Source organism: Orbicella franksi, chromosome 9 (genome assembly GCF_964199315.1).
Source record: "Orbicella franksi chromosome 9, jaOrbFran1.1, whole genome shotgun sequence".
In the NCBI taxonomy this organism is placed as follows: Eukaryota; Metazoa; Cnidaria; class Anthozoa; order Scleractinia; family Merulinidae; genus Orbicella; species Orbicella franksi.
This window is the reverse complement of record NC_138153.1, coordinates 3573851-3599750: the sequence shown is the minus strand read 5'-3', so window position 1 is coordinate 3599750 and position 25900 is coordinate 3573851. Positions and strand designations below refer to the sequence as shown.

At 36.9% G+C, this 25900-nt stretch overlaps 1 protein-coding gene across 2 annotated transcripts; it reads left to right on the top strand.

The window, feature by feature from the left end:
- Positions 1–25: 25 nt before the first annotated feature.
- On the top strand, positions 26–25653 carry LOC145498146 (sorting nexin-25-like). Of its 2 annotated transcripts, XM_081478028.1 has the most exons (21): positions 26–1015; positions 1623–2009; positions 2454–2868; positions 3349–3388; positions 3734–3816; positions 4446–4493; positions 6539–6614; positions 10995–11047; positions 16075–16260; positions 16640–16750; positions 17591–17676; positions 18481–18525; positions 18628–18670; positions 19156–19181; positions 19479–19549; positions 19682–19748; positions 20103–20229; positions 20841–20895; positions 21519–21571; positions 22376–22423; positions 23650–25653. In XM_081478028.1, exons 1-21 carry the CDS (start codon positions 135–137, stop codon positions 23767–23769), a joined length of 3021 nt encoding a protein of 1006 aa, XP_081334154.1. In that variant the 5' UTR covers positions 26–134; the 3' UTR covers positions 23770–25653. The 2 variants fall into 2 exon arrangements, with proteins under 2 accessions (XP_081334154.1, XP_081334155.1); XM_081478029.1 differs by lacking the exons at positions 20841–20895; positions 21519–21571; positions 22376–22423; positions 23650–25653 and having other exon boundaries at positions 19677–19748; positions 20103–20192.
- Positions 25654–25900: the final 247 nt, after the last annotated feature.

Below are 25900 nucleotides of genomic sequence, written 5' to 3'. Positions count from 1 at the left end.
TTTGAATTGAAGGCTCAAAATTGCGGTGTTTTCGTTGGAAATCTGTCGGAAATCGCTCGAGCGGCAGCAGAAATGAAGAAATCTCTTCAAGAAAAGTGGAAGACAATTTGAAAAAATTCTTCTGAGGCGTGCAAATGGTGCAAGCGTACTACATTGGAGGCGTTATTCTCCTGTTCGCTGTGTTGTGGCAAGTGGGGTTTCTCCAAGCGCTCTCCTCGACAATATGGGATTGTTTTGTGGCACTGTTGGGAATTTTCTCGGGTATTATGCTGTACCTTCTCTCTGGGAAACAGCGAAATCCTTCAACACCGAGGCCATCGAAGAGAGTTGACACTGTGACAAGTTTTCTTGCCAAGTTAACTCGAAGCCAGACTCACAAACCGTACAAGCATAAAACTGTAATCTCACGGCCGGTCGACAAGACCATCCAAGGGGTGTTTGATTACTTTATCCGCGATTTTTGCCTTTCGTGGTTTCGTGACATGGGAAAAGACGAAACTGCTTTCGTTGATTTGTTGACTGAAGAACTCTGGGTTGTAACGGCCAATGTCGTGGAGAGACTAAAATGTATCGATACTGTAAAGTTCGTTTCCAACGATGTGGTTGAAATTCTCAGCAGACACTTTCAAAAGTTGCGACTTGCAGACACACGAATCTCCTCGGACAATGCCCTTCCTTTTGTCCTTCATCCTTGCCTCACAAGCAGAACTGAAGAACTGGAATATCTACGGAAAGCTTCTGAGGTTTTACTCTACTGTCTTCTTCCACCAAAGAATTCTCGTTGTTCCACTATGCGGTATCTTCTTCGAGAGATTTTAGCTTTCTCTGTGTTTCAGCCTCTGGCTGACATGCTCTGTGATCCAGATTATATCAACAAAACGCTTCTCGTACACTTGGAGGCAAAAGAAGCTCTCACAGCTCAGCACAAACAAGGTTATGCTTATGCGGAAACATACGAAGACTTCATCAAATTGATCAGCACTTCAAACTCAGTAGAAGCTTTGAAGCAAATCAGGTAACGATGTACTGTGTAAATAAAATGTGTAGAGTATATTATATATAGGGGAAATGTGACTTTGATTTAGGCCCATTTGGTTTGGGCATGTTCCTTGTTTTGCAGCCAATCAAAGACGAATAATACATTAAACATTTAGATTTTGAGCTCAAGATTTCTTTGGTAAAAGTAAGTCAAGTGTGCATACATGTGGGTGGAGAAAGGCACTGTTCGAGTGTCTTGCCCAAGAACACAACACAATGTCCCTGGCCAGGGCTCAAACTCAGACCACTCGATCTAGAGTCAAGCACACTTAACCATAAGCACTGCACCTAGTTAATAATAGATAGTAATAATAATAATAATTACATGTTTATACAGCACTAATACTGTGAAATATTCAAAAGTGCTTTACATAAAAAGAAGCTACCGGTAACAAACTAAAACAAAGATCTGTAAAAAGCATAAAATGTGCTAAAAGTACAAAAATGTAAATGTCTTATAATTATGTAACTAAGATTTACTAGTATATAAGCTATAACACCAAACTAACTAACACCAGGTGCGAGATGCTTAGTCATAATTTGTGAGATTTACACAATGCCACCATCTCTATGTTTTACTGTAGGTATCACATCATTGCAGAAATCATGCAGGCAACTACGATTAATAACTTAAAAGGAATTGACCAGTTTGGGCAAGATGACAAGCAAGGAAAAGCGCTGAAAAAGGATGCGCGGCTAAGAGCTCGTAACCTGAAGCGTTACATCAATCAGTGTACTGTGGCTAAATCACAGTGTGAGCGACGTATAAAGATCCTAGGGGGTCCTGACTACACTAATCATGGTGGTACAGAAGTGAAACAGTCCGGGCAGGAGAAAGTGAAGCTGTCTCAAAAACTTTCAAAACCCCAAGCCAAAGTGTTGAGTTTCACTGACGTCATGGAAAACAGCTTGGCAAGGAGTTTTTTCATGATGTTCCTTCAGAATAAAACTGGGAGCAAAAATATGCTCAGGTTAGTTTAGATATGTTTACGTGTTTACATGCCTGCTTGGGTAGCCAATCACAGTGCAGGATTTGGCTTATTTTGCCCGCTCATAGAGCTACCATATAATAAGAGGAGTTAAGGGTGTACTAATACATAACACAATAAAAATCATCACCTTGAGTCACTTGACATAAAAGCTGATCCAAGTACATATACTGTACTCTGAGTAGCACTACTGAAAATACAGTATATGCACATAATTTACCAATTAAATATTTTTTAATTGTAACTCAGCATCCAACTTTTGCTTTTTTGTAATTCACCGTTTAGTGTTTCAGTTTTTCAAAAGCAGAACGACACGGCACATGTACATGTAATTTTATTTACATGTAGTGGTTGTTTCTTTTTTTTTTTGCATTGTTGCAATAGCTTTATTGTTTTCAGTATCCAAATTCTCTTCTTTCACTTTAGTTTCTGGATGGCAGTAGAGAACCTCAAGTTAGTAAAACACAATGAACTACATAAGAGTGCACAGGAAATATACCAGGTATATGTTGTGCCGTCTTCAGACAAATCTGTGATGCTGGACACAACACTGATCAGGGGAATGGAGCAGTATTTGCAGGGAACTCATGGTCTCCAAGCATTCTTTGAGGCACAAAAAAGAGCTTATAAAAATCTGGAGGAAAAGTTTTATCGCAAGTTTGTGCTGAGTGAAGAATACTTAATGTTTGTGTGCCAGTCAGAAGCAGAATTGGATGACTTGCGTGCTCAAAGGAGGGATGAAGATGATCTGGATGTGGACACCACCGACGATGACAAAGATGATGATGATGATGATGATGATGATGATGATGATGATGATGATGATGATGATGATGATGAGGTATCATAATTTACTGTTCAGTGATGTCTAAGACAATATTTGGTATAAGATTTATTTGAAAAAATTGTTTTTTCTCAGTTATCAAGCTATATTTAATAATACTACCAGATGGGGGTGAGTATGTGCTAGAATTTTAAATTGAAGTTGCCATAAGTACTTTTAATACGGTAACCATTTCTTATTATTTCTGGAATGAGAATATGTAGTAAGAATTTTAAATTGTTCTCCTTGAAGTAGATGATGGGTAACTAACCCATACAATTTATTTGTTACTTGGTTTTAAAGTTGTAAGTTATGTAGGTGTAGCAAGAGACCATCTGGTAGGATGGCACTTTAGTTTCTTGTTTTAAAGGCTTTCAGCCGATAGTACTTGTAAACTTGACAAATACATGTTCATTCAAATAATACTACAGTACACATCTTTCACAAGTGTAATTACCTTAAGTTGGCATTTGAATGTTTAATCTTCTGGATTTTCAGGTTGAAGACAGTGATTTAAGTGATGGAACTCCAAAGCTTGGTTCGTGAACTTTTTGCTATCTTTAATGATCTTTCATCATCAATCTCAGTATTTCTTTTTTTTTACAAAAAAGTCAAGACATGCCCACCAAATACAGAAAATAGAAAATGCAACTTACTGTAAATATATCGGCTTAATATTGTAGCCTGGATTGATTATCTAGGCAGTGAGAATGGATTGATAGAGTTGAATCAGCACTTGCCCATTGCATTTTCACTTTGTGTTACTATAAATTGTACATGGATGTATTAAAGATTATTAATAATATATAAGAAATAATCATATGCATTTGTGAATAGTGGAAGGAACTGAAGTTAACTGACTCAATAAACATCTTACATGTAGCTCGCAAGCCAAGCACTGTGGAAGAGCGAAGTGACGCAATTGTGAACAAGTTGGAAGTCCTAGATCAAAGACTTGCTTTAAAGGTATGCCATCGCAAAGTTTTTAAACATGCTAGGTGCTTTGTTGGAAAAATTGACTAACAAACTTTGCTTCCTCCGTTTTGAGGCTTCACATGGTTTTGTAGCGTATTAGCTTACTTAAGTCACTACAGATTCCTTGAACTCTTACTTACTGATATCATGCATACAATAATTTGCAACTCCTGAAGATTATTGAGAATTCAGTTTTACTTGACAATGTAAAAACAGTTGCTCCTCTTTTCATCAGAATGTGCAATCATGATTATTCTTTATATGCATTTGTTTTTATGTTATAATTAAAAAAGTTTGTTAGTACCAAAAAATAAGAAATTATCACTGCAGAGACTTTCAAGGTAAATTTGTAGAAAGTGTTTGATATGGCACATAAATACATTGTGCTCACCAATAAATACACTAATATTTAATAACAAAGTAAATTCTAAAAGAAAGTTAGTCAGAGTAATTTTAAAGCTGTACCATATTAGTATATTACTGTACTTAGGAAATAGAAAACATATACCATGTTTCTATCGAGTTATAGAAACACGATTTCTAATCAATCATCGTGCATATTTTCGTAGTACTGTTTTCTAAATGTATGTAGATCTATGTAGTTATTCTTTCACTTTTAGACACAGCAACTTGAACTTGAAAAGAGAAGTTATGGAGCTGACGTTAAGGTACATATAACAATAAAGAGAAAAACCTGCATTTGTTGTGTTTTCAACTATTTCTGTAATAATTTTTGTAATCAGTTTCATATATCCATATTCAAATTTTAAATTGCATTGAAACATATTAATTATTTTTGCATTATTTTAATATTTCTTACGTCACATTTCCAGATTCCATATTACACTGCCTAGTAAGTTTACTGACAGTTTTTAATCATAATTGTTCCATTAATCATATCATACCAAAATTAAAGTTAGTCAATCAGAAGCCATGTCTGATATCCTGTGATATCAAGTCACTGACCTGATATGGCTATGATTTCATATGATATGGCTATGTTGTCACAAGTAAAGAAATTTTTCCTTGGTTCAAGTTGAAATGAGGTTTAAGAAAGAGAATATCAAGCTCGCAATAATATTAGGGTTTGTATGGGTCGTGGAAAACCTAGAAAGTCCTGGAAATTTATTGTGGCATTTTCCAGGACTGGAAAGTCATGGAAAAAGGCTACTGGTCCTGGAAAGGTCTGGAATTCTGTTAAAACCAAGTAAGAAAAAATTAAATGTATGGCAGACAGTAAGGAGAATTAACAATGAGATCTTGAGGTTGAAAGGGTTAATGTGAATTTTAGGGTCCTGGAAGAATCAATCTGAGTCCTGGAAAAGTCCTGGATATTTGTTTCTGAAAAAGGGTATGAGCCCTGTAATATTCTGACTATTGACCATTTGTTTTCAGGCTTAAACAATGTCAGAACTTTCCGGCCAAAACTTAAGGTGGCTCAAAACAGTTTTCGGTTTTTTTGAGACTCATCGAACTAGGTGTGATTTTTCAGGCTTGGAACTGTAGTACTGTTTTGAATGGCTGGGCAATTTTTTTAAGGTAACTCTCCACTTTTAGTGCCTTCCATTGTGTTTAAGTCACAAATTTAGGTTGCACTGTTCTGTCTCAGAGCAACAAACTTGACCCACTTTTTTACCATCAATTGCATCGATTCTGTCTTAAAAACTAAGCTGGTGACCCCAGGTTTTTTTTTCTGAAAATCTTTTTATTAGCCACAGAAGAAGAAACAGGAAAAATTAGAAAAAAGTCTGTGGAGTAGATTTTGCTTAAATTGAAAAAAATGGAAATTTCCAAGTTGGAGGAATTCCACTCCACAATTTTTTTTTACAATTTGACACATGCATTCCACTTTTGCTTTTGAATAGTTTTTGAGATATTAGCTTTGTGAATACGGAATTTTTTGCGTGCATTCTATGTGCAAATTAAAATCTCGACTTTGCAAGATGGCCCCTTGTGTATGGTGCAGTCTGCTGATCAGCAAAGCCTGTGATTCCATGTGAAAAATGCAAATAAACACAAATAGTGTTTTCTTTTTGCTGTTGTCATTAGCAGCATAAGCGGTAGAAGAAGAGTACCATAAATACCTGAAGGTGAGACTGGCCAAGTACAAAGAACGAAGAAAACCTGAAGAGTAATTTTTTCCTGCTGTTTTTTAGACTGATAGCTGGTGCGATCAATCGTAACATCAACATCACAATTTTCGTTTACATTCCAGCACAGCGGTTTAAAAGAATGGTTTTCCTTTGAAATTGCCTGAAGGATGGATGTTTTCGTAGGTAAAAATAACTGATAACACAAACAGCTTAACTAAACTTGGCGGAAATAAAGTTTTACAAAGTAGGCTTCGTGCTGCCATGTTTGTTTTGAGTGATTGCATGATGCCTCGCACTGAAGTGCGTACTAGAGCCCAGGCATCTCACGGAACTATTACGGTTTTGAGCCACCTTAACCCCACACACACAGCACATAATAAGTGGCTTATTGACTCCATGGGTATTTTGGCTCGACTACATCTTGCCAAATACAAACCATGGTTTGACCAAATTGCAGGCCAGATATGCTGCTGAAGCATGTGTTACAAATTTGAATTTTATTGTCATGTAGTATTTTAAGTTGTAAAGTGCTGTTGATCAGTAAATGTAAATAGCACTCTAGAAGTTATTTAATTATTAGATATTATAAGAAGCAACATTTGAATTGCTGATATTATTAGGAAATGGAGCTACTAAGAGAAATTGAGAGGTTAAAAACTGAGAGAAGACAGCTGGAGTTCCATGTGGAGAGAACAGGTACAGAAAACTCAACAAAAGTTTGTCATTACAATGTAATTGAAGGCTTTCGTGCAAAAAGGGCGTATAAAGCTTTTTGGGCGGATTTTTATTTTTTGCAGGATTGAGCTAATTTTTAGCCTGCAAGCAGGCTCACATTTGAGTCACACGCATGAGCGGTGAAGAGCAAAGCGATCCGGTGGGAAGGAGTCTGGTGAAGAGGCGCCAAGAAAGTGAGCCCGCCCTGATCTCTGTAATTTTTGCATTTCTACTTCGTCCGAGCAAAGTGAAATACCATTGGTCCAAAAGCAGGAAAGGCGAGAAAACTGTCAATCTATTATGTTTGATGAGGAGTGATTAAATCCCCATGGAGTCGGTAATTTACTGCAAAATAAAAAACAAGTCGTCTACATTTGGAGTCAGAAGAAGAGTTGAGTGTGCGTATTACTGATATTTTAACAAAGTTCCAGTCTATTTCTAGTTAAATTTCAAACTAAAGAGGGAGCATGAAATAGCAATTGAAAGTATGTTAATAAATCTAGACGTACTTGTCGTGTTGCCGACTGCATATGGGAAGACTTAAATGTTATAAATGTATGTGATTGCAAGCGGGCAATGAAACAACATGAAGGCGTTTGCCCGTTTACCAGCATTGTCAAAGAGCAGATTGCCAAAGCAAGATCACTTGGAATCAAGTGTGTGTCCTTAGTAGACATAAACTGTGACACTTTTTCTTGAGCAAAACTTTATCAACAACAGATCATATCGCGCCTACGTGTTGTTATGGAAAAGATTTACAATTTTCCCGAGAAATCTGAGCTGCCAAAGTTCATACTTCCGGTGAAAATTAATTGACTTATTCTTTTGTGCGGTTTCCGGGCTGGAAATAAAAAATTTGCAGAGATCAGAGCAGGCTCACTTTCTCGTCTCACAGCTTTGCCACTCAATTTCACGCTCGTGGCTACACCATGCACACTTGTGCTCCAACATGAGCCTGCTTGCAGGCTAGCTAATTTTTGGCAGACTGACTTGTTTCGACATGAAAAGCATCGTTGCATAATTGTTTCTGTTGATTTTCGTTTCGTTTTCGAGAAATAACGCATGCAAAAAATTCAGTTTTCCAAGGGTATCTTTTGGAGATCTTTTGTTGAACGAAAAACAAAAGAAACCTTTTGTTTTGTTAAACAATGAAGTCATCAAAGCCTGACATTTGCGGCTAGTTTTATTATTCATTTAAAAATACTGTAGTTGTAGTCAGGCATAGTAATAAAATCTTAAAAGTTGTTGTCACTGACTTAAAAATCTTAAAATAATCGTTTCGGCTAAAATACTATAACCTTCTTCAGTGATGAAATGAATGTTAACGGCATCTAAATGTAAATTAGATGTTTACAAGAATGTGAGGAACTCGCTAGGGATTAATTTAGCATTTTGTAAATGTCTGGAATATGCGCGTGGTCATTAATTGAGTTCAGTTCGCAAATGGAATGCCACGCTTCCAAGAACAATCTACGCGACCACAAGGGACAGTGGTCTATGACCTTGACATTATTAAAATCAAATTTGTGGTTGTTTTTCTTACAGTGTTGTGCCAAAAGAGAGTTCTTGTCACACGTGAGGATGGCTCTTTTATGTTCTTTTGTTCAGACTGGATCTGAGTGCTCTGGATGTTTGACCGATGTAAAGTTTTTCACAGTTTTTACAATTGATTTTATACACGACACCAGTTGACAGGTCTTGATCAAATTTGTCCTTCGGTTTCTTTAGGATCGAACCAACCGTCTTGACGGGTTTATGAGCAACATTTACGTCGAATTGTCCCAAAGTTCTTGCAATTTTTTCAGAGATTCCTTGAAAATATGGCAAAGTAACAAAGCCTCTGTGGCTTTGTGGCTGATTATTTTGGGGCTTATTTAATGCTTTAGGTGGTTTGGTTCTTTGGCAGCTTTTTAAGAACTGGTCTGTGTAACCATTGGTTTTGAGTGCGTCCACCACGTGCTGTACTTCAGACTTTTTGTCTTCGTCAGTCGACGGAATATTCTTTGCTCTGTCAAGAAGGGTTCTGGCCACTGAGCATTTGTGTTGCAAAGGGTGGTGAGAGTTGAAATGGAGATACTTGTCAGTATGGGTTGCTTTTCTGTAAACACTGGTTTTAATTGATCCATCAGTATTTCTAGTTGTCTTCGTGACGAGGAATGCAATGGATCTATCACTCTCTTCTTCGACTGTGAATTTGATGTGCTGGTTGATCGAGTTAGGATGGGAGTGAAATTCAGTGAGATGCTCATGGGCGAGGCAAACATGGCTATCGTCGACATATCTGTACCACCACTTAGGGGGGTGTGGTGCGGTACTGAACGCTCTCTCTTTGACATGTTCCATCACCAAATTTGCCAAGATGGCGCTTACAGGTGAACCCATGGGACAGCCGGATATTTGTTTGTAGAAAACGCCACCAAAGACAAAGTAGTTGTTGTCAAGCACGAATTCAAGCAACTTCATGATGTTGTCCACGGACATATTGGTTCTTTCGGGAATCGTCGAATCGGACTCAAGTCTGGCCTTAGTCACCTCGAGTGCCAGTGCCGTGGGGATAGATGTGAAAAGCGATACAACATCAAAAGACACCATGATCTCATGCGGTTTGATTGTGCAATGAGAGATTTTTCTCACGAAGTCGTTGCTGTTGGTAACAGTGAATTGGTTGCGTTGTAATGGAGACAAAATAGAAGCTAGGTATTTGGAAGCCTGATAGGTGGGGCAGTTGATGGAACTGGTAATGGGTCTCAGTGGGATCTCTGGTTTATGTATCTTTGGTAATCCATAGAAAGTAGCTGGTGTGGCATCAGTGCTTCGGAGTTTGTAGTACAATTTGTCGTCGAGTTGCGCACCGGGATCATGGATTGATTTTTGATCTTTGATTTGTTTGAGCAGAGTGTTCAGAGATTTCGCTGTGCTTGACGTGGGATTTTTGCGCTGGTCTGAAATCTTTGTGTAAGTGTTTTTATCTTGTAGTAGGCCATATATCTTTTGTTGATAGTCGCTGCTATCCATCACCACTACTGCGCGGCCTTTATCTGCGGGAAGGATGGTGACTGATGGATCTTTCGATAATGCTTTCAATGTTTCAAGCTGGTCTTTCTTTATGTTAGATTGACGTGAAGGTTTGATTCCCTTTAAGATTGAAACTGTCTTTGCGCGGATAAGATTAGCTGATGCAGGTGGTAGATGTTTTATCCCAGATTCGACAGATGATAGGATCTCTGCGATGGGCAACTTTGTTGGTGTAATCGCAAAGTTGAAACCATAGCTCAGTGCTGTTTTGTCTAAATTGCTCAGGGGCTTGTTAGATATATTCACCACCCATCTCTCTGTTGGGTCATTCCCACGGTTAACCGAGCGGTTATCTGAGCGGTTATCAGGGAGGTTGTAGAGAAGTCTCTGAAGTTCGTCTTGATGGATCGAAACCATGTGTTCAGATTCAATGGTTGCTTTGTGACAAGAACTCTCTTTTGGCGCAACACTGTATGAAAAACAACCACGAATTTGATTTTAATAATGTCAAGGTCATAGACTGCTGTCCCTTGTGGTCACGTAGATTGTTCTTGGAAGCGTGGCATTTCATTCGTGAACCGAACTCAATTAATGACCACGCGCATATTCCAGACATTTACAAAATGCTAAATTAATCCCTAGCAAGTTCCTCACATTCTTATAAACATCTCATTTACATTTAGACGCCATTAACATTCATTTCATCACTGAAGAAGGTTATAGTATTTTAGCCGAAACGATTATTTTAAGATTTTTAAGTCAGTGACAACAACTTTTAAGATTATATTACTGATATAATTATGATATTTTCTTACTGTTGCTTCATTAGCGAATAAGGTGCTGAAAAGGCCGGATTCAAGTTTGTTTTGTCGTGACACCGCTTCGATACAAGGTCGGTCGATTTTTTTTTTCCGGTCTCTTTCTCTACTTCTTTCAAAAATAAAAACATCTATTTAAAAAAAACTGTGCTGTCGAAGCTGCTAAAAGTAACCGTTTAAGTTCGCATCGCATCAAAATCCACCTTTGAAGGATTTGCTCCAAAAGATGCCGCTTGGAAAACTGAGTTTTTTTGCATAGGCTATTTCTTGAAAAAGAAGCGCAAATCAACAAAAACAGTTATGCAACGATGCTTTTTGTGTCAAAACAAGTCAGTCTGCCAAAAATTAGCTTGATCCTGCAAAAAATAACAATCAGCCCAAAAAGCTATATATGCCCTTTTTGCATGAAAGCCTTCAATATTATGAGAATTTAGCGATGCATCATTGCAGTTTTTGCTTCGGACTGAGAGGATGTTTATTAATCAGTAGGTGGTAATAATAAAGTTATGTGATGCATCTTTTGTTTTAGATCAATGGTGCAAAAATTTGGGAAAGTGGAAAGTAGAGATTCCTAGTGTAGAAGTAAGTATTACTAAATATAATTCTTTAATATGTAACATAATATACACCTTATTCCAAAATGGCCGCCATTTAAGCCTTCTTTTGTTTACTTTCAAATTAGTCCTTGTTGCCTTGTTCTCAAACTCAAAATTCAAAAGAATATTTCCCCTTAAACGAGGCAACAAGGGCTCATTTTCAAGTAAACAAAAGAATACTAAAATGTTGGCCATTTTGGAATGAGGTGTATAACTGGCATCATTGCCCTTCTGTAACACACTGTCTGCCAATGCAACCAAAAATAGAGTGTTGGCTCACTAAGGATGGCTGCCCGGGTTGGTACAAAGTGTGGATCCCTCAATCTGGACCCCTTACTGGACCCCCTTTTGGACCCCATCTGGACCCCTCTTGGACCCCCTTCCAGAGCCCCATTTGGACCCCCATCTTGACCCCTTCTGGACCCCCATTTGGACCCCTTCTGGACCCCCTATTTCCTCTTCCGGAAAATACAGGCTCTATTTAATCAGTGGGCAAAATGTGAAGAAATGATGAATTCACGCAGCATTGTGAATAATATGATGGCTGCAGCTGCACTTAACTGAGTTTATTTTTTAGAAATTACCTGGTTAAAATTTCCAAATAAGTTAACTTGGTTAAAGGTTGGTTATGACATTGAGTTCTTGGCATTGAGTTCTTTTCTGAATAAAATTCCTACTTGATTTTCATCACTTAGTCACCAAATGGCTACTCAACAATTTTTTTAATTTTGGGCCCTCTTTCTGACAGTTTGAGTCATATCCTGGAGTCCATTATGGGCTCCTGCCATGTCATAAAGTAGAAGTGTTCATCTTTCCAGTACTTGCCAAATAAAGTACTCTTCAGAAATCGCCCTTTTATACATTACGTGTATTGCGATATGCTGTTAGCACTTCATGTATGTACCCTAGAGTCAACTTTGGCCAGGAGCCCATCATTAGGAGCCTGCAACTCCCATACTAAGCCCATGTCACAGTATTTTTACAGACCGGTCTATTTTTAGGCTTGTTTTCCCACGAAAAAGGTCAGTTCCGGTCTATATGAGCGCACATCGATAAGGAAAAAAATGGAGGCCTCAGGTGGACATGTCCCTCGGACCTAATCTTCTGGTGAAATTATAAAGTCCGTGCTTGTGATTGGTCACTAAGGTTCCTGCAGGGGTCTGAATTCACAGTAAATTCAAACTGAAAATAGATCAGTCTGTGAAAACACCGGGATAGGAATATGGGGTAGTTGCACACTCCTAGTGATGGGCTCCTGCTTTAAAGGGACAGTCGCTTTTGCACACATGTGCATTAGATACCATTTCATAGCTAATTTGCATCACAGAGACGTGATCCATACCGTTTTAAACCAAATATGATAAAAATAATATCATAGGATGAGCAAAAGCACACTCAAAAACAGGCTTTTCAGTAAACGATTGAAAATCAAGCAAAAAACTGTACAGATTGAAGTGGATTTCTAGATGTACTTTGATTTCAGGTTGAGGTGAACTTTTTTCAAAGTGAGAAAACTAGTATCCAGGTCAGCACGGTCCCAAAGCTGACTGTGTCCCTTTAAAGGTAGCATTCAATAGAAAACTAGGTTTGCTTGAAGAACATATAATCTGGAGATAACCTGGAGAGATCGGTGCAGTCATCTAGTAGATAAAGTCATCTAATCATCATAACTGTTAAATAAATCAAATTTAAATGTAGTTTTGAACGATTTATATTGAAAATCTTTACAGTATGCTGATAAATTTCATTATGCTAATTACTTATGCTAATCAGTTATCAAATTAATGTCCAGTCAAATTGATAAGATCTCCAACCAAAATGAAGATTTGAAAGGACATGTGTCCTGTTAAAGAAGAAAAATTATTTCCAGCAACGTAATCTTAACTTACCTTGTAAATGAATGATACTGCTATAATTATGTACTGTAAGTACCACACCAGGAGTTGGGATACAAAGTTTTATACTGGGAGGCTCCACCCCAAGGTTAAACCTGTTAGTACCCTTTTGTATACTATTTTGACAGAAAAGGTATCCCTTTTACTCATAGCCTCCAAACAAACACCAAACAAGAGTAGAATTACATTAACTATTATGAATGTCCCATCCCAACCACTTGAAATAAATTTTCATTAATTAAAACCCTAAAAGTCAATTATAATCTTACCCTTAAGACTATTTTTAATCTGGGCCTGCTAACAACATGCACTAGGCATATGGGTCATTAACTTGTCATTTTTAGTACAGAGTGCACTATTGGGATGGTGTAGGGGCTGCTGTTTGCTAAGGCAATAACTCAATAAGGTGTAAACTTTAGTGTTTGTTTAATTAATTGATTTCAATTAATCAATTAGCCTTGCAGGAAGGGGGCCTGGGTGAGGTAGGTATCTGAGTGCACTACGCAAAACATGTTATACCTACGTTGCTTAGTTTGAATCATGACAAAACTATATATATGTTACCGTGAATCTCATGCTATCCTTGTGGTGCTATATTTTTATCTTAAGAACAAAAGCAATTTGCTTGAAATGCATGCGCAGATTAGTTAGCATCAGTGTCAACTATATGTTAGGTGAAACTTACATTTCATATGGATCACACACAAACATAGAGTGCTTTTCCTTGTGGTAGAACAAAACTTGTAAGACACATGTGTTCTTGTATTTGGTTAGTAGTGTGATAAACTCCATTCTCGAGTTCAGATCTGCATGTTTTTTTTTTTCTCGTTTTGACCGTGATAGCAGCTATATTTCAGGTAATGTCAGTTATCCCTTTTTTAGTACAAAGAATGCCGCTGCAAGGCTGTTGCCTAAGAAAATTTTTAAGGAGCCCTTCGGGCTCCTTCCACCAAAAGTTGGGAGCCCAAGCCACCTTTTTAGGAGCCCAGATAAAATTCTCCGTGGTCAATCCGGGGGGGGGGGGGGGGGAGGGGTTGGTGAGTTTGAGGAAGATGGGGGGGTTAATTGTGGAAATTTTGGGGAGGGGTCCTGGGGCAGAGATTTTTCATGAGACACTGATATGGTCTACTATCAATCAAATTTTATAAATAAAGCATTCAGCAAAGTGATCAGGTCATGACTGAGAAAGAATACTATTTATGGTCAAACTCAATAATTGGTGTATCCATGCAAGTGCTGCAGCTTTTTTTATAAAAATTTATATTGCTGCTTTTGTTTTTGAATTTTGCAATTCTATTTTAAAAAGACGAAATATGTTGTACAAATCATGAAATGCAAGCTGCAAATGAAAACAAATAAAACTGAAAGAGGCATTGGAGGGGGGGGGGGGGGGTGAATTTGGCCTCACTGAAATGTGTGTTCCTTCCCCGGGCTTGGGACATTACTATAAACTAAAGGCGATTTTGAGGCAGCATTACAGCAATATTGGCCACTTCTTTGGAGAAAATAAATTCTTGTCTATTGGGCGGAGTTGCGACAATTCATTTGATAATTTAAAATATAGAACCCTAGTATGCAAAGAGAATTGCAATGATGTGTTCTTTTTGCTGGCTAGTTACTCGAATTATCCTTTCAAAACCTAAAGAAATTCATTCAGTACATCTAAGTGAAGTTTTCTTAAGTATCGGACAAATATTTAGACACATTTATCTTTTTTCAACTGTAAATATAATGTCAGCAGGATCATCACTCCAATTCCAAAAATATTAATTATCAAAGTAGTTATTTTGCAACTCGGAATCAGCAAGGCATCAACAGAGACACAATTCATTGGCATACATGATGTACATTTATTCAATACTGAGCTTGCAATGCATTATAGGGCGATTTTCAAAGATGGCTGTTTTCGGCTGTTTTGTGAGCGGAGAGAGACTTTGTTGCCGTGTTTTTGACCAGATTTCTCGCGATAAAAGCAAAACAGGATCAGAGTAGCTGTAGGTTTCCGTTTAATTTATTGTGTGAATGATTCTTTGACCGATTTCATGAGAAGATTGAAGTCAGTGGACAGATTACATGGGAATGAAAACTTCATGTTTAGGCGCCCACTCGGGCTCCTCGAACAAAACTTTAGTCGTCCGCACTCGTAACTTAGGCGCCTCAGGCGACCGGGCGCCCGTTAGGCAGCAGCCTTGCTACTGTGACCACGTATCTTCTGGAATCACCCCTAGACCAATTCAAGAAATGTCATCTGCTCTTTTATAACTAAAGAAACTTCGCAATTATTGCCACAGACTCCGTGGCACTTACTGAAAGCGCCAATTCATTTCATCAGTCTTTGAGGTGACTTGCTCACTGATGTACATGTAGGATATAATTTTGGTCAAGTAACCATCTCTACCTTCAATACTTCTCTGACATTGAAACACTCCTCTGTTGTATTAATCGAGAGCATTGTGTATTAGTTTGACGTGAATAAGAATGCACTATTCTGTGACTCAACCTGACTATGATTAGATTAGTTCTTGTTTATCAGTGAAATGAAAATTTGCATTTTGAATAAAACAACATCATTCCTCTTCGAATTTTTATCAGATATTTAACTTTATTTCATTTATCTCCAGCAATGAGTGAAAAAATACACATCTATTCTTATATTTTTGCGGTAGCAAGGGTATCATGTGGCATAACTTGGCGAGGAAAACAAAAGTATCAAGTTACAAACATTGGCGCGAGAAGTGAAATTGTCACATAGTTTGCTACTTCTACGTAGTAGTGAGTTCAAAATGAATGAAGTTCTCACTATGATAAAAGTCAAAACTGTCTTGGTAAACAGTATTGCAAGTTATTTTTGGGCCTTGAAAGAAAATACAAACATGAAACACACACACTGCTAAGATTATGCCTTATCACGTTTTTGTCCGCTCATATTCTGCAAAGTGGGAAAAGCCTACTAGTTGACTACCAAGGGAGAGAACGGCAGCGGTGAGGACCTGTGTGACTTACTGTATCAGAGCTGTAAATTGCACTCTGCACTATCTGGGATTATCTCACTAGTTTTATCTTAGAAGTGCAAATTGTAAAACTTTTCAAACTCCCACATCAACTTTTTATCATGCAGTGGAATCCAGATGGTGAAAGGACAATTCCTGTTTATGCGATTGTGGTTCACAGTGCTGCAGAAGAGCATGAAGCCCTACCCCCAGGGGGAAAGCCAAACAAAGGAGATGGGAATTTCAGTTCAGAGGGATGGGTTGTTACCAGGAGATTCAGAGATTTTGAGACTCTTCATGTCAACTTGAAAGAGGTACATATAGTTACATGTTATGTTATAAACATACCTTTGATTAAAAGTGTTTAGTGTTCAATTCTGCTCCTTTTTCTTCAGTAAGCACCAGGGGATTTCATTAACGTTTCAGCAGGAGGACAACTGGCTTTCAAAGGTGGCCAGAGGTGTTTAAACTGCACTTCCTTAGAAGAAAAACTATCCTTTAGATGCTGACGAACCAGGTGGGCAAATTTGTCCACACTGTCGGTCAATTTGCTGGTGCCTGGCCCAGGGAATATTTAATAACGTTGTTACTCTGCTGTTATTCTACTTCTAATTTTTGCCAGAAATCTCTGTTTGATTGTTATTGCCCCAATCTTTGGAAAATGTGACATTTCTTTTGGGTTGTTTATTTTAGTGTTGTAGCTGGCTCACTCGTGAATTGCCCGTACCTTCCAAGAAATGGTACAAATCCATTGATGATGAGTTCTTAGAACGATCAAGAAAAGCTTTGGAAGAGTACCTACAGGTACATGTAACTTTCTTTTTTCCCTCCTTAATTTTCAGGAAAGTTTGGTAACAACAAATAAGTTTAATTTGTGCTAGAGTTGTCTCTACTTGTGCTAAACATTAAGATGTTAAAGATATTATTAATTAAAAGATATTAAACATTAAAGGTGTCAGATAAGTTCACCAGTGCGGACAAAACATGGCACCAGACTAGTCATTCACAAGTCATCCTCAAGTAATTAGTGTAGTTTAGTCTATTGAACTTGTCACCAAAGTACAAGAATTAGATACATGTACATGTAGTCAGCTTGCCTGGTCTAAATGATAATAAAGAGCTAAGATTGAAGTTCACTGAGATAAAGTTGTGCTTTTGTAGAAAATAGGATGCTGGTTCACATAGCACTGTCAATTGCACTACCCATTGTTTGGAAAGCAGGGGTCTGATCTGTAGAGTAGCTAGTTTTCTCACTGTTCAACGCTGACATTTACCACCCCAATGCTGGGGGTTTTATTAAATGTTTTGAGCACAAGAGCAACTGGTTTTCACAGGCAGGCGAAACTTTTTGAGCTCAACTACTTTTTAAGAGAAACTTTCCTTTACATGGTCAAACCAAGCAGGCAAAACTTTTTGAACTGGACTTTGTTATAAGAAAAACTTTCTTTCAGGTGTTCATACCAGGCAGACAAAGGCATCTTCACAGCCTGTCAATTTACCTGGTGCCCTGCCCGTAATGAAACTGTGGCCCAATGTTACATAAAACTTGCCCATATCAGAATCACTTGCACTGTAAGCCTGCAATTTTTATATTTCAAGTTAGACACAGTCATGTAACTTTGGGTTTCATTAATCTTTTCAAAGACATTGTTAGCAGATGAAAAGTTGTGCTTGAGTGAAGAACTGTATTCATTTCTCAGCCCAAGCCCTGAGCATCTCAAAAAGCAAAGGTAAACACTAAAATTTGGAGGTACCTATAGCTAAGAGTGCATAATGTCATTGATGTTTTGTTGTTGTTTTTTTTTTCGTGGGAAATCTAAATTTGTTTACCAGCACAGTAAAGAACCGTTCAATATATTTTATTTGATTCTAAGGGGGCTAAAACCCAGACCTCTTATCCAAAGATCACTGTTCTAAGTTTACATTACATGTAGGCCACTAAAGCACTCAATAGTAGTTTCCAATAGACTGATTTTGATATATTAAAATTCAGCCTAAAACAGTAGACCTCAGCATGAGGCTCTGGGGAATAACTACATAGTTTGTGGGGTTTATTCCCCGGAGCCTTGTGCTGACGTCCATTGTTTTAGGCTGAATTTTAATATATTGAAATTGGGCTATTTCTTTCATTTGAATAGTCAGTCTTTAGGATGTCATTCACAGACTTGCAGATAGCACTACGACTACATGACTACCTGTTCAGTCTAATTCCCAGCAAGGGTTTAAGGACTGGGGTCAGTATATTATTATAATATATTGGCAGTAAATTCACTGTAGCTATCCAAGTTTGCATTTATTTAGCTTTATTAATAATGTTACTTACAGGGTTGTCATTAATTTTTTAGTTACCTGTAGCCTTATTCTCCACACCCATAGCAAATTTGTTACTTTGTGGGTGAATTCTCTGAACAAGAGGGAATTTCACCTGTAGCATCAAGGGAAAATCAAGCATACTCAGCTGTAACAAGTGTTACGGCTTATGGCCCTTAATGACAGCCCTGACTTATAATATTATTGTCCCTCTCTGATTACAGTGAACCAACCAAGAAAGGGTTTTCCCTTTTGTCAGTGTTAAAAAGGTATGATCAGTTGCCTAAGGACTCTTTTGAATCGTTATCCTATTTTTGAAACAAATCATGTTTTATGACGTGGTCAGTTAAAGATTTCTTTTTTTGCCTTAGCTTACCTTTTGACATTATTCCTGCTGCTGAAGAAGCTGATGAGGTAAATGAACAGAAAACAGAACACGATAGAATTGATGATTAATTTTTTAAGCATAGCTCAAATGATGTACGTGTTTCTAGTACATGTAGCTCCACTGACAATGGTCATCCTTTGTTCTGAACAAGTACACTTGTCATGTAATTTTACTAGAGGATTCCAAGTTACTAGTAACTGTTACTGTATTCTTTCAGTCTATTGAGGCTTGCACTTAGATTGTTTTTTTTAAATTACTAGTCAAGACATAAATGCATTTATGGCCAGCAGGTGACATAGGTATTAATATTACAAATATTTGTCCGAGTTTAAGTCAATGGGGTTTCCTTGCAAGCAAGTTAATTTTAGAGACAAGTATGGGCATTTGACATGCTTTATTCATAACAAATTAAAAGAAAAACACAATCATTAACAAATTAAAGTAAAATTTAAAAGATCTATATGCATGTAAAATTTATAGAGTATATTTTTTGCCTTGCTTTCATTTTCAGGAAACTGGTCTTGATCAAGATGACAGGTAAAAAGGGGTACTACAGTGGAGGCCACCCTCAGGGAAATGGGAGGTGGCCGCTTAATAGGAGTTCATCAGGAATTAGCATAAGGCTAATTAGTAGAAAGGTCAAATTATTAAAATTCAAACATTCTTTAAGGCAACATGGACTCATGTGATGACATTTAATAAATGTGTGTTTCAGTGTTTTTATCAGGGGTCACTTTTATCTCAGACTCTTATCTGTCATCACCTTTTCCAAAACAAAGCCAATTACAAAGTCAATTGCAAATTTGGAACTCTCACCGACCTTTTATTTTTCAGTTCAATGCGTAAAGATTCCATAGCTGAGCCATTTTATGGACTGATTGGTGAAATTTTTGAGCTAAAGGGAGGTAATAAAACTTTCTTACTAACTGCAAACTGGTTTTAGCTTTAAATAAAAAAAATATGTAGTCTTCTGAGTAATTTTTTTATCATGACAAACATTAATACATACATTCTTCTTCAATCTTCTTCGAGAACAGTTTTCAAATGGCTTCGGAGAACTTTAATAGCATTTGTACAAGTTACATTTGGAGGTACCATTAACAAGTAAGTCTTTTCATGTACAGCTGTATAATTTGCTTTAATGTTTCATGAATTTAAGAAATTTTCACTTCGTCAGATACCATTTGCATCAGCCTTTAAAAGGAATTCTCCTTCTCCAAGGGGAATATCATCACAGTTATCAATCTCTTCCAGTTTTCAAGTTATTTCACTTGTAATTAACAACTAATTTTCCCATTGAGTACAATCAAAAATAGGTGAAAACCTCTAAGAAGGATTTAGATCACAATAGTGCTCCAAGTTCAATCTTGCTATCAAAGAATGTGCTATGCAAAGATGACTCGGAAGAGTTTCTTTTTCATTACCATGCTAAATTGGATGACTGTTTATGTGTAACAGAGAAATTCACCGCATGGTGGAGTGGCTTGTGTCAGAATCAATGGTGATGTACTACATTCACCTGTTCCGCGACTCAATGTGGCCTGGAGGAGAACTAGCTAAACCTGCGACGCCACGTACTGAAACAGTAAGTCTTGTTAGTATCTTCAGTGCACTGTGGATTTCAAGCTCTGGTTACTCCTAAGAGTTGATGTGTTCGTGGCTCAAGGCACCATCCCAGATAATTCTTCTCTCTCATAATTAAAAGTTTACACTGAATTTTGGAAGAAAGTCAAATTGAAAAATTTGGAAAACCAACATCCTACTCAGAGGGTTTGAAGAATTCTTCAGTGAGTGCTATAATCATGTGTGCAGAAGTGTTGCAGCTCTTGTAAGCTTGTAATTCTTTTGTTTGGTCATGGTGTAGCAGCTGTTATTGTTTTAGGGTTAAGGTCATTGTTTCTGTTGTTTGTTCTATTGTCCTCTCAAAGAATATCAAGGCATTCGTGTGAGACCTTACGAGAGCTGCTACCTACCCCAAATGTATGGAAACTGAAAACCAAACTTAACAGTCATAACAGAGATAAAGCCCCCATTTTAAGACTCATGGCAGTGAAAGTGATAAGAAATATTCTGATCCAAATTATGTACTAATTAACCTGAGTTCCATTTGAGATTTATTAGGCACTTTAACTACATTGTAGAACAATCAACATAGTGACATCACAGTGAGCAGACTGGCATGTTGTTTTCTTTCAGGAAAAACTTGAAACAAGCAGAAAAGCAAGACAAAAGCTTCTAAAGAACATCCCAGGCAAGCCTGAAACATAACTTTGATACATACTAACAAATTGTCACAGACTCCAGTCCTGCTGCAGTGTTTGACTAAGTTGTTCTTTTTCTTGATATCTTTCCGACTTCCCAGCCAATCACGAAACAATCTTGAAAGCATGCTTTTAAATGACATTGGCATCTTTTTTTTTAAATCCCTGATTAGCCATGCAGTGAAAACCAGGTGGCCATTAAGATTTCAAAATGATCATTACTACTGGACTAAATAATAGATGTAGTAAACTTTATTACATGAACATGTGTTTTGCATGAAAGGTTGTATTAGACTACATATGTAGCTAGTGAGTATTTTTACAATGTTAGAGGAAGACAAAAATGGTGTTATTCACTTATATTATCACAAATTATTATTGATTTGTGAAAATTAAATGTAAAATTTTAACCTACAAGATTAAAAAAAGTAATGAATATTGCCAAAGGTGACTCAGATTATATCACTAATTTTTCCCACAAAATTCTAACTAGTTCATTTTGAAATGTACTGTCACATACAGTGTAGCTGTTAATTTTATAAACATTATTTGTGATCCCAGTGGTTGAATAAGGACCAGGAATATTTTCTGCATTTTTTGTTATAATCTACAGAAGTTCTTCAGAATCTGGTGGGAAAGAAAAACAGCAAACTTGGAACTCTGAAGGTATATTATTTCGTATTAGAAAACAGTCCTAAAAGAATATGTGCGCTGATTAGTTAAAAATCGTGTTTCTATAACTCGATGGAAACACAGAACTAGCACGAGCTGTTGACGTAATGATGGTGCAAGCAAAGAGAATTTACATTTTGATGATCAAAGTAAACAAGCTGTTTTTCTTTTTTTCATTGTGGTGTTTTCTAAAAGAAATAGAAAACATGTTCTCCGTGTTTCTATCGGGTTATAGAAACACTCGTGAAAGTTTGGGAGAACTCGATAAAGCTGTGGAAACACTCACCTTCGACTTATGTCCCCACAGCATTTCTCGTTCTCCCAAACTTCCACTCGTGTTTCTATAAATCGATAGAAACACAGTACATGTTTTCTATTTCTCAAAAAAAAAAAGGTTTAATTGATATATTAACAGATAATCAAATGAGATATGTAATTTTATGTCAAGACTATCAAATTACAGAAAAGAGTTTTGCAGGGCTGAAGGGTTACACATTACTAAAAGTGACAGAACCTGTAAAGAATAGGTGCCTGGGCAGCTCCCTGTGCAAACAGTGGCCCTTCCGGAATAGTTTATAGCATCCCTCCTGAAAACAGTGGTTTGTACACAAATTACAAAGTTGTACGAAAGGAACTAAAAAATGTTTATCTTGAAAACAAATAACACTCAATGGAATTGCGTGAACACTAATTATTGCTGATTGACACAATCAGTACAAAGTACTTTTATTATCTTTTCATATGTTTGCTCACATTGCTTTCTGGACACAGCCATAATACTTTCAGTGTTTCTTCTAGGTATTTGAGGCTTTTCAGGATATCAGAGTCACCAAACATCTTTTCTATGTGAGTACTACATGAACCGAGTGGTAAATTATTATGTTCAAAATATTTTAACACTCATGACATCCACTTTTTAGTGTAAAAATAAATGTATTGAAATATTGTAAAATTGGTATATTCCAAAAATATGCAGAAAAATTGTGGTGACCTTTGTGACATACACCTGTAACCAGTAAACATTTAAGTTGTAGGAGACCCATATTAATAGCTACCAAACCACTGAAGTGGCAAATAGGTGGCTGGTCATCTCAGTCCCACAAACTTAACACTGGTCTGAGACAAATAACTTCACTTGATGAAGATATACAATCATGTATATAGTTGTTTTGATTTTTGTGGTTGAACTGAACGAACCTAAATTCAGGAGAATTTTTGGCAAATATATTCTAAGCTCAGCTTTTAATGATTGCAAAGCTCCTGTGTGCAAGCAGAGCTTCATACCTTAGAAAATATGGTAATCCAACGATCTAAAAAATTTAGTTTGTCACATGACTGTCCATCCGTACCTCCGTAAGTACGTCCGTCCAAACGCCAATATTTTGAAAAATAAGAGAGTAGCAGTGACCATTTTCATACTGTAGCTATATCTTTGATTTTGGGTATCCATGTTATGGTTAATTGACAGCTGTCAAAACATGCTATCTGCTGACCAGTATCACATAACCATATCACAGGCTCAGGTTTAGAGATCATTGAGGTTGCGCATATTTTTTTTTTAAGTTGACTGCTGACCAGGGGACTGTTTTTTGATTGGATCGCAAGCTCAAGCCAGGTTATTACTTTTGGGGAGAAGGACGGAGTACATGCAAAAGCAAAGTTTTGGTGCAAATTTACCCCTGGAACGTTTTTTTTACTTTTCTTCCAACATACCGTATTCCTTGCACAATGGTCTCATCAGTTTATTAAAATTTAGCTGGAAAAAAATAGCGAAACCGTGCACACTGAACAATTACATGTTCACAATTGATAATTTTTTGAGTTTCTGATCCAAGAAAAACAATTCTCTTTTTTCTTTAGGGTCAGTTACTTTTGAGCTTGGCTAAATCTATGTAATATATTTCTCATGAGTTTGGAAGCTGTATGATTGTCAACTGAAACTGCACAAAATATGCAAGCATCAGTCGGAGCATCTAATTTGACTTCTACTGCCAGCCTGCACACTTCTAATCTGTATCTAACCTTTTTGAACAAAGTTCCTCACCACCGTGAATTCTTTTTCTTTCTTACAGAATCTTTTTGAGCTTATTCTATTCACCCTTTGCCCAGAAGTCATATCTGAGGATGTCAAACAGAGAGCAAGGATCATGAAAAATAGGCAAGAAGCTTTGCCTGTTAACAAGCCCTCATAAACACTCTCAATTGAGCATAATTAGGCCTTAAGAAGTAACTGTTATATGTATTTGTAATATACATAGGACCCTGCACATGCTCTGATTGGTTAAAAACCCATGTTTTGTCAGAGTGTAAAACATAGGAAAAGCGTGTTTTACTGTTTTGCTCGTGTAAAATCTATATCATAAAGCAAATGAAGAAGCCTAAGCCATGTATTACACTGTGATAAAACACTCCAGACATTTGAGAACACCTGAGAAATGTAGAAAACACCTGCCTGCAGCTCTTGTTTTCTACATTTCCCTTGTGTTCTCAAATGCCCATTGTGTTTAATTACCTCAGTGTAATACACCGCTTAGGCTTCTTTATTCGTTTAAATATATGGACAATGGTGCTCATGAAGTGATTTTTTTTTTCCTGGAATACAGGTCTTGTTCACATGAAACCAAACTACTTTTCGGTTTAGGCTATTTAATCTGTGACAGTTTGAATTGCCTAGACTCAAAAAGTTGTCAGTTTACACACCAAACATTTTTTTCATTCAATCACAGTCAAGAAAGAGTTGGTGGGGACTTCAATTTATGAAGCTTTACCAGACAGAACATTATCTCTGCATGAACATTATATATCTTGGTCCATTTCTTAAATTACCCATTCTACATATTTGCAAAAACTACCTTGTAAAATGACAGAATTCCCAGTTTGTGAATATAATATGAACAACACAGCATATACAGTTTCCAACTTTGGATTTGAACTTTGTTTTGTAAATTCAATATTTTGAAAGATGTTCTTGGTGTCTCCATCACGCTTGTTATTTGAAACATCCTCACTAATAAAATAATAACATATAAAATAAGTAAAATAAATCTTGCTCTTCACAGGACTTTTCTGAGGTTAAATGTTTTCAAAAAGGAAACGTTTCAGCAGGCAGTTCTGCTGTTCTTCTTCATGCACCGTCATTCTTTTTTCTCTGACTTTCTTTTGTTTGTTTTTTTTTTTGGTAAAAAAATGCAAATTATAACAAATTAACGAAAGGAAATCAGGGAGTCTTCGACTCTCATCATCTTATCAGCATTTTGCACACCACTTTCACAAGTGTCCCTAAAGAACTCTTTTTGGAAATTCTTAAAGGAGCTCAGTCATGGTATTTTGAGTTATTTTGGCCACATACAAAATTGCCTTTAAATAGTAGGAACCCTGAAAATAACAGTTTTATTAATAAGATAGAAAAACACCAAAGACATAATGATAAACCACAAAGCAACAAGGATGGCTAAGGATGGAGAACATTAACCTGGATTACAAACAACGAATTTGAAAAATCGAGGCTAAACTTTTCAGTATGCGCAAACTGTGACTGAGCTCCTTTAAAAACATTTACATTTGATTTGACTGTGTATTTCTGAGGTGATAAAGAAATATTTGGATGCAGCACAATAATCCACGGATGGCATTGAAACAGTAAGTTCCTAGATATAAGAAAACAGCAGCAAATATTCGTGTTAAGCAATTTAAAAAAAAAACAACAGATTTTTAGGTGTCACATACTCCTACTTCTGTGCAGGGCTGCATACATAAACTGTTGCCAGCAAAGAACATGAAAGACATTGATGTGGCTTTGTATCATTCTGACTTGTACTCCTTCAGTGATGCTTTCTTAAAATTTTATCCCTTTTATTAGGCTAAGCATGATTATTGTGCCTGCAGTAAAACTGAATGCCTTCAGATAATGGCATACCCAAGAAAATTTTATTTGTAATTATTTATTGTAATATAAATGTGTAACTTACAGAAATAAAATAATATAATATGGAGTATATTTTATTAAGTTGTATTAGTTTTTTTTTTTAGTGTTTGGTTTTAATGAGAAAATAAAGCAAACTATGAAAAGAGTTTATGGAGGAAAAGGTTGTGAGTAGTGTAGCGTCTGTTTAGCCTGCGAACGCAGACATGTTTCCAGCTGGAAATAAATCTGCATTTGCAGCCTGGAGTCTAGCCTGTGTTTAATTCCCAGCTTAAGACATCAACTCTTGGATTGCAATTTAGTTTTCTCTTGCAATGTTAGCTCAGGGAATTGATTGATGCATAAAGGCAAAAGATAATGTGACTGATCAGATTTATCGTTCAGAAATTCAATGCTATCCA

Coding starts and splice junctions, on each gene's coding strand:
- LOC145498146 (XM_081478028.1), top strand. CDS start 135: ATGGTGCAAGCGTACTACATTGGAGGCGTTATTCTCCTGTTCGCTGTG. Junction 20,230..20,840: donor CGACGCCACGTACTGAAACA/GTAAGTCTTGTT, acceptor GTTTTCTTTCAG/GAAAAACTTGAAACAAGCAG. Junction 22,424..23,649: donor TCACCAAACATCTTTTCTAT/GTGAGTACTACA, acceptor TCTTTCTTACAG/AATCTTTTTGAGCTTATTCT.